Genomic DNA, 9,793 nt, shown 5'->3' with positions numbered 1-9,793 from the left:
AAAATAAATTTATAAAAAACTACAAAATATTACGTCTTTGAACTTTGAAAGGTTTGATGAACATTATTTCGGTGTCCTGCCAGTGCCATATTTATCCTCTCAGGACCTGAGACTCAGGTAGTACGTGATCATAGTAATAAAATGACAAAACCATTCTAGTTAGTGGAATCAAGTAGAATCAAGTTGTTCATCTATATATTAAGAAAAAGGTTGTGTTGACTTTACAATTTCACCATCGGTGGTAAGTGCATGTGGTTGCGTACTTTATGAGAATGACTATATGTGTAATCATGATTTATGGAATGTAAGTATAGTAATTAAAATTTTCTTGTATGATCCACTCCCAACCGTATTACCCCATATATAAGATGAATACAGGGAAAATGGTTAACTTTTATCCCTTTTTAATTTGAAAAACTGACTAAATAGATCTTTCATCATATTTTGGGGGTCAATTTAAAGGATATATTTAGTCAATTTTTGTAGTATATGGTAAATTTGACCCTTTATTATATATAGATGTAAATGGCGGGAAAGATGTTATAGAACAAAGTTCATTCATTATTTTAATTTAGACAAAAGAACTCCTCCTTTATTTATTTTATTTATTTATAAATAATGCATTACATATGCATTATCATTTCACACGATAATATTCACACACTTGTTCCAGTCCCAAAAGAGGAGTAGAAGTACATGGTCTAGGGAATACAGAAGGCAGCAAGCATCTAGAGAGCATTGAGCAATAAGCTTTCAATGCCTCTGAAGCGATTCTTGTTGTACGAGGTTAGACCGCCCTTGCACTGACTTTGACAGTAGGGAGAAACACAGTAGTTACGTGTGGTTCCACACCAGCCCCATATACTACAGCACACTCCAGTAGGACATGCTCTACCAGCAGCTTGCTTTCCGCATCGTCCCTGTGGGAATGGTGGGGGTGGGGGTGGGGGTGGTGGAGACGGGGGTGGTGGTGGCCTTTCACACTGACTTTGACATTCTTCACGAGAACAATAGATTGAAGTGGTTCCACACCAACCCCAGAGACTACAACATAATCCAGTAGGACATTTCCTCCCACCAGCTTGCCATCCACAACGTCCCGATGGATAAGGTCCTGAACATTGGCTTTGACAGCGTAGAGGATTACAATATTCTTCTGTGGTTCCACACCAACCTGAATCCCGACAACACTGTCCAGTAGGACATGGTCGACCACCTGCTTGCATTCCGCATCGTCCCACTGGGATCGGACCTGGACACTGGAAATCACACTCATCTTCATCACAATAGGCATCACCGGTTCCACACCAACCATCAAAATCACAACACTGTCCAGTAGGACACGATCTACCGCCACCTGGCCATCCGCATCGACTCTGTGCTAATAATGACTGGGCTAGGTCTGACGTATTACGTTCCCTTATTAGTTTAAGGCCAAGGGTTTCATTGGCTGGTAAATAAAAGGGAACATCAGATAGCTTGGCTGAGACCTTAAGGAGGAACAAAGCCAGAGATAAAAGGCTAATTATAATCTCTCTCATTTTGTGGATTGTTATAAGAGGTGTATCATGATGACGATGTATATATAGGAAAATTTTCAAGGGAATACGCTTACGCCTCAACAATAGTGAGTCCGCTTCGTAGATACTAATTTTGTTTTGTTATTACTCTCAATCTCATGGAGAACTTTGATAGCTATATATTGGTATAAAAAGCAGCATCACTCGCTATAGATGTACTCTAAATATATACTTGGGTAACTTTAGTTTAAAATTTGGCTGTAATTCACCTGGATATATATTACTATAAATTATGCTATATATCTTCGTTTCGATAAAGAAAGGACAATATCTTAGTGCATGTATTGTATGGCTTCAAAGGATAAAAATCACTACTAAAAGTTCTACTTGAACAGTATTAATAAATTAAGGTATGTGCATATTATCCAACAAGCTAAGCTGGCTAGATCCATTTGTTAAGGGATTATCCTGGATAATTTGATTTATTTTATATGCGTGAGAATTCTTTTTTCTTTGGGTAACTTATAGCTAGTTCTATTTTTCATGTGACATGTTTAAAATTACATAATTTTAAAAATATTTTGATATATTCTACATATTTTTAATTTAAAACCACAAAATTTAACTTTTTTTTTTATAGTCAATACTAAATTAGAACTAAAAAAATAAATTGGAACATAGAGAGAGTACTATACCGTTGAGTGGCTGAGGCCTGAGGTTCGAATATAGAACCTTAAAAGTTGACACAGGCAATAAGGACAAGTTTAGCCATCCAATCAAACATCACTCAATGTGGTCCTTTTAATCATGTTTTGAATAATGTCGTTCTTTTGTTTTTTTTATGTGGGGTTCGTGTTTGTATTTGAGTTAGACTAATGTGAGTTTGTGTCGGAAAGTCTTACTATGAGAGTAAAACAATTTCTACCAAAGGTGAATTCTCAAAGCTCAAATCAAAAATCTTTGATTAAAAACATAGAAGTACTTATCACTTCATAATAATAATCTTAATGACGTTTTGAATCACTCTTCTAGTCACATCAGTATAAGCTAGTTTTCTCTTTTTTCTACTTGTGTTCAATTTTTTTTCAGTGTAAGTGTTGTTCTAGACTCCTGATGGCTGTTTGCTGTTATATAGTAGTCCATTTTGAATCAATTTTTTTTTTTTTTTTTTGTGTCCAGCACGATTCCAACCAATTTCCAGTGATATTCCAACCAGTAGATTCATAATAAAAAAAATCAAACTGAACTGAACCGTACTGGATAACTAATTCGGTTCAATTTTGCTATCCCTTTCATAAAAGAAAACCGAAAAATAGGATCAAAATTCCGAAAAACCAAACGAAAAAACTGAACCGCCCGCCCGTCTTCGTAATGCACGCTTCATAGGACCACTAAGAAAATCTAAGAAACCTGCGTACTCCATTAATAAATTTTGCTTCTTAAATCTAGGATCACATAAAAATAAACTAGGATACCTACCTTCACTAGCATTACTATTTTTTTTCCCTCACCTATTTTTTGTTACTAGTTTAGTATACGTGCTTTGCACGTGTATGTCGTGTTAATAAGTAAAATTATACTCCATGCAAGAAAAATAAAATAATTTAAAAGTAATAACACAACGACAATAAGATATCTAGTGTAATCGTATAAGTAGAGGATAAAATATACGTAGATCTTATCATTTCTTTTGTGAAACCCCTATCTCTATGATGTAAAAAGACATTTTTCCCGCAAGTAGAGGGTAGAATGTACAGAGCTTACCCTTTCTTTTGTGAGGCGCCTATCTCTGTGAGGTAAAGAGACTATTTTTGATAGATCTTCAGCTCAAAAGAAATAAAATCAAAGCAGAATTGAACCAGTGAAATTATTAATGCTTGTGGAAGCAATGATCTCATATGACTACACAATCATAGACTGTTTTTAATAGATTCTCGACTCAAAAGAAATGAAATCAAAACTAAATTGAACCAGTGAGACTATTGATTATGTGGATGTTTGTTCCTATGTGGTCATACAACCGAAAAATGAACTAAGACAAAAAAAAATTCAAATTTTAAGGATACATACAATCTCAAATTCCATTTTTCAATTAACAATCACTATTAAGTTATCACCCGCTCGCCTCTTACAACTATATTTACTCGTCTCATTATTACAAACTTTAGTCTTTCCTTTTCCGAGTTACTAAAAACATATGATAACACAAATGAAATCTGAAAACATTTTTACATTATAAGAGTATGAAATTTTTTTGAAACTAATATTTTTCAAGATTGTGAAAATCTGAGCAGTCTATGATATTTAAGTTGGCCTCTCTATGTTCTTATTCTACCTATACTACCCATAGAAGATCAAAATAAATATTTATACAACTTTGTGTAAGGAGAACAATAGGATTTTTGAGGCTTTCTCTCACATTCACCTCCATTTTTTATTTTTTTTAATTATGTTTCTTAGTTATCCAAAACAATAATTATCTTTTTTAAATCAGTAACTCTTTTTTACTTTTGGCAACTGTCTACTTAGAAGAGTTTCAAAAGGCGACGACAATGATAACGATGGAAAATAAAAGAAGAATTACCAATATTAAATTAATGATAAAAATGCACGATACCTATTTATAAGGGTGAGATACAATCCCTGATGAGATAATACATAATATAACCCTAAACTTGACACCAAATTATAACTTTGACCTTAAACTTTGACAGTGCACAAATATGACCTTTAACTATTCAAAACTGCACAAATATGACCTCCGATCCTACGTGGTAAAATGCGTATTCAACACGCAAAACTGGGCACGTCCAGCTTAAAATCTAAGGGCATAATACATAAATATGACCCTAAACTTGACACCAAATTATAACTTTGACCTTAAACTTTGACAGTGCACAAATATAACCTTTAACTATTCAAAACTGCACAAATATAACCTTTAAATGACTTTTCACTATTATTTATTCATTATTTTCGGCTCAAAGATTAAAATGACATCTAATTTCTTTTGTCATTGCAGAAAAAGAGCAATATTGAAGATTTATTAAACAGGTGGGTCAACCTCATACGAAAAAATCGCACAGGTATGTATATATATTATAAAGCAAAAGGTGAATTTAAGTTATATAATATATCTAAATATAATTTATTTAACTATTAAATTAAAGATGAAACTATACTAATAATAAAAAAAAACTATAGTTTTAATAAAACGTTATTAAATTAACATTATTAAGGATACTAGTAGTAGTATATTAAATTAATGTTATCAAATTAACGTTATTAAAATGTTATTAAATTAACGCAGGGGCGGACCTAAGTGGTTGTCATGGGGTTCACCCGAAGCCCCTCGGTAAAAAAATGACATTGTATATATAAGGTAGAAAATCTATATTTATGTACGTATATTAATGTTGAACCACATGAAACAAGACACTTAGATAGCCCAGTGGTGTTGTTTGCTCTTCTTGGGTGCTTCCTTCAGCCTACTGCGTGGGTTCGATCCCTAAATAAATAAATAAATAAATAATAATAATAATAATAATAATAATAATAATAATAATAATAATAAAAACGACGTTGTTTTAACACAAAAAATAAAACTTTGACAGTGCACAAATATGACCTTTAACTATTCAAAATTGCACAAATATGATCTCCCTCCAAGTCAGCCCTTTTAACGATGTGACATAGTGTGATTGGATTACTTTTCCACATAGGCGCGAGTGAAACTCACGCATGAAGGTTGCAAAATCGGAGGTCATATTCGTTCAGGTTCTGAATAGTTAAAGGTCCTATTTGTGTACTATCAAAGTTTAAGGTCAAAATTATAATTTGGTGTCAAATTTAGAGTCATATTTATATATTATCTCATCCCTAATTTTTATGTAACTTATCATGGAGACATGACAAACTTCATACTGCAACTAACATTGCAAAGTCAACTTTTTTCTTATTTAAGCAAAGAAGAAAAAGAGAAAGAGATAAGCCTTGGATATGTTATATATCATTGAACCTCAAATTGTAGAGTTTTAACTTCTGCAATATTACTCGTGAAAGTGAATAGAATAGGTCATTATCATCTTTCCTTTGAATCTTTTATCATCATCATCATCCACTTAAATTATCTTTGTGACTCCTATCACTATTAATTTTAAAGAATTTGTTGGTGGATTTGTTCTAGTAAATAGGATATTATTAAAATTATTGAGAGTCATATAGGAATTTATCACTAAAGAGGAATACAATGTCTAAACTCTAAAGTACTCTATCTGATTTTATATCGTGTATTGATTTTCTTGTTCTACTTAGATATTTAAATTTTAATAAAAGTAATATAAATTGTAATGTTTTAAAAGATTCTTGTTTTGAGTAAAAAGGAATAGATAGTTCTCAAACAATAACAATAGTATTGCACCTCTTTTGGAATGAAGAGGTCCAAGATTTGGTGAATTTATATTCAAATTTTATTGTTGTTTCAATCTTTTGTTAACTATTTAGATATTGTTCATTCATATATAATAATATGGACTGGTCAGATCTCTCATTCGTTCCAAATTAAGTCACACTATTCAAATTCCACATACTTTTTAGTGTTCAACCGTTCACTCTTCCTTTCAAGCTTCCGTAGAAGAATCAAAATTCAACTATGGAGAAAATTATGACCACTTTCCTTAAGTTTGCCCATAACGTCCTCACTGTCCTCAGTTACATGTCATCTTTATCGATGCCTCTGAAATATCTTAGTTTAAGATTCGTTGTGCAGTTAATATCCCTAACAAAACAAATATTCTTATGCCTCCTATAAACCGCAACGACTCAGTTCTAAGTAAGCTTACTTTTGTTGTTACTAATAATCCAAATGCACTCTTCTCTCGTCCTCAAAATTCTGATTTAGACTCTCCTAATCTAATGGCTACTAACAATTTTTAGATGTGTAATATTTTGTCCTCTTTATCGATTTGTTGGCAATACACTGAACCAGTCATCTTTGATGAAATTTTTTTCACAATATTTTTGTTAAGAGTGAAAATTAAAAATACATCTAAATATGTTGTTCAATTATGATTAAATCTAACTTTTACACATTTTTTTTAAAGCTCATTCGAACATTCATCTACCATATGTATTAAGCAGAAAAATAGAAAATAAAAATGGGATAGATAATCAAGATATTAGAACAATAAGATTAAACTTAATCTTTACATAAAAATTCTTCAAAGCTCAACCAAACATTCATTTCTCACTTGAAGTACTAAAAAAAAAATAGCAAATAAAAACTATACAACAAACAATATGATAATAGAATATTAGAACAATAAGATTTAACCTAATCTTTACACATAATTTCTCAAAGCCCGATCAAACATTAATCTATCACCTGTATTTAGCAGAAAAAATGGCAAATAGCAACAAAACAGAAACTACAACAACACAATACGATAATCGAGAAATCAGAAAATACATAATAACAATACGGTAATCGAATATTAGAACAATATGATTTAACCTAACCTTTACACATAATTTCTCAAAGCCCGATGAAACATTCATCTATCACCTGTATTAAGCAGAAAAAATGGCAGATATCAATAGAACAGAAACAACAACAAAACAATACGATAATCGAGACGTCAGAACGATACAACTAAACCTTAAATTTATACAAAAATTACTCAAAGTCTGATCGAACATTCATTGACCACTTGTATTAATTTTAAAAAATAGCATATAGTAACGAGATAGAAACTACAACAACACAATTATCAAGATGTTAGAACAATACAATTAAACCTAACCTTCATACAAAAATAATTACATGCAAATCCTATCAACCAATACAAAGAAAATATAACATAATTTTTTAATCAAACTAACGTAATAGTAAAATTAATTAGTAAAGAAAAATTAAAACTAAAAGTGGCATTAAATTGTGAAACCTAAACGTCTCAACCTAATTTTTTTTTCTTTGTAGTCCACAAAAATTTGTGTAGAATATATATTGTCCTAGTTAACCTAAAGTGATAACTTTGGTAGAATATCCTAACCTAAAGTGGATAATAAATCTAAATAAAGAAAATACGACGTGTAATACTATTTTAATTGATATTGAATTCTAATCTAAAAGTGAATCTTACATATTTATTATGGCTAATAATAAATAATATAAAGACTATGATATAATAATTGAAGAAATTTAGTAAAAAGACGATTTTGTCTATTGTGAAATCTTTTAATTAAGGGCAAAAAGTTTAAATCACTTTTCTAAGGGGTGTTCACACTTTTATATATATATATATATAGATAGATAGATAGATAGATAGATAGATAGAAAATCATTACTTTGCTTCACATTTTATGTCACATTTTCTCATTATTATGTAGTGACACTTCACTGTATGTTAAAAATATAGGAGGAAAGGAGAAATTTTAATTACGTAGTTTTCACATGACTCCACGTTAATAAATCTGGTAAGAGGTAATCAAATTATGTGTCATTATTTTTTTTTTAATTCGTCCCAAAATAAGTGTCGTCTTTCCTTATTTGGCAACTTTTTGAAGATATAATTACCCTTTTATCTTTATTGGTCCCACTTAATTAAAAAAAATATATTGACATTTTTTTTTATAAAGGATAATTTGGTAAATTTTACCAAATCTTTCCTTATTTCTTAAACTCCGCGCCCGGTCAAATGGCGACACATAAAATGGGACGGAGGGGGTATTTTAATTAAAGAAAATGGTCAAAAGCCCCCCAATCTTTAGCCCAAATCCCAACTACACATTTATATTTTGCGGGGGTCCTATAACCTCCCTAAACTATTTTAAAATGAAATTATTACCCCCAAACGCTGACATGGCAAGAGAGTGAGAACGAAAATAATTTATTAAAAAATTATTTTTAATATTTCTTTAAATAAATATATATAATTTTAATTATTATTTTTCTTTCTTCTTCTTCTTCTTCTTCATTTTTCTTCTTCAATTCTTGTTCTTCTTCTTCTTCAATGGCATCCAAGAACCCATCAATGTCAATTATTATTTTTCTTTCTTCTTCTTCAATTCTTCTTCTTCAATTCTTCTTCTTCATTTCTTATTCTTCAATTCTTCTTCTTCTTCTTCTTTAGTGGAATCCAAGAACCCATCAATGACATTTCTTCTTCAATGGCATCCAAAACTCATCAATGACATTCAAGACTAATTTATCATCTTCCTCATCTCAAAGCATAAAATCGACTTGTTCCGACTTCATAGAACCAGTTCAGATTGACGTTGAGAATGTTAAATCAATTCAGATTGAAAATTTTGAATTAATTTCTTAGTTAGAATCATTTCTTAGATTCCCAAAAATTGATTGACGTTGAGAATGCTGAAATTCATCGAAAAAAATAAATTCGGGCTGTGAAAACATTAAGGAAACTGACATACAAGGTTTAGTATATATGTTGGATCTTGAGAATCCCATGATAAGAGCAAAAGGAAAAAGTTTGTGCTTAAATGTTTGTCCATCCATTTTCTATTAAAATAATTCTCTTGATAACTGGAAATTGATTTATGGATGAATTTGGCCCTGCGACTTAATTAATTATTTACTTGAAACAGGTAATTAGCAACATGACATGGAGTATATGTAAAGACTAAGTAAGTCCAAATAAGAATTTTGTTCTAATTACAAATAAATAGTGACTATTTTATGAAAATTAATTGACGTCATTTTGTGAAAATTGAATTTTTTTTGGACATTAATTATTGATTTGATTTTGATAAGATTACCTATCGTGTGAATTTCATATGATTTATTATGCCATTGAAGAAGAAAAAGAAGAAGCTTGTGTTGTGGTTTTGAGTTTCTTGGCTTGTGTTCTAAACTTCTAATAGTAGAAAAAGCAACTAATTTGGATGAAATAGAACATCTCTTTTCCATTTCTATTTACCCAGTTCATATCTTTGTTTTGTGTGTTCCCGGGAGGAATTCGATCTCGGAATACCACCTAAATAACTACGGCCAGAGAGTCAAATAGGTCGGGAAGAAGAAGAGAAAAGGACAAGTAATTAATTTTTTATAGTAAAAAAAGTAATATACCGTGGAATTACGTGGCATGACACGTGGCAGCGCATGTAGACCACAAATTAAAATAAAATCTGGGTATGAGCTTTTAGACGGGTATATATTCCACTTTAAAATAATTCGGAGGGGTAATAATTTCATTTTAAAATAGTTCAGGGGATCATAGGACCCTCGCAAAGTATAAATGTGTAGTTGAAATTTG

The 9,793-nt window shown here is 31.0% G+C and overlaps 1 protein-coding gene across 1 annotated transcript; it reads right to left on the bottom strand.

Annotated features, from left to right (window-relative positions):
• Nucleotides 1-570: 570 nt before the first annotated feature.
• Nucleotides 571-1,711, bottom strand: LOC107862238 (chitin-binding lectin 1). The gene has a single exon (XM_016707745.2). The coding sequence runs from the start codon at nucleotides 1,539-1,541 to the stop codon at nucleotides 729-731; it is 813 nt and encodes a 270-aa protein (XP_016563231.2). The 5' UTR covers nucleotides 1,542-1,711; the 3' UTR covers nucleotides 571-728.
• Nucleotides 1,712-9,793: the final 8,082 nt, after the last annotated feature.

The sequence above is a fragment of the Capsicum annuum genome, chromosome 3 (genome assembly GCF_002878395.1).
Source record: "Capsicum annuum cultivar UCD-10X-F1 chromosome 3, UCD10Xv1.1, whole genome shotgun sequence".
Lineage (NCBI taxonomy): Eukaryota > Viridiplantae > Streptophyta > Magnoliopsida > Solanales > Solanaceae > Capsicum > Capsicum annuum.
The sequence above is the reverse complement of the archived record's forward strand: the minus strand, read 5'-3'. Positions and strand labels throughout refer to the sequence as shown.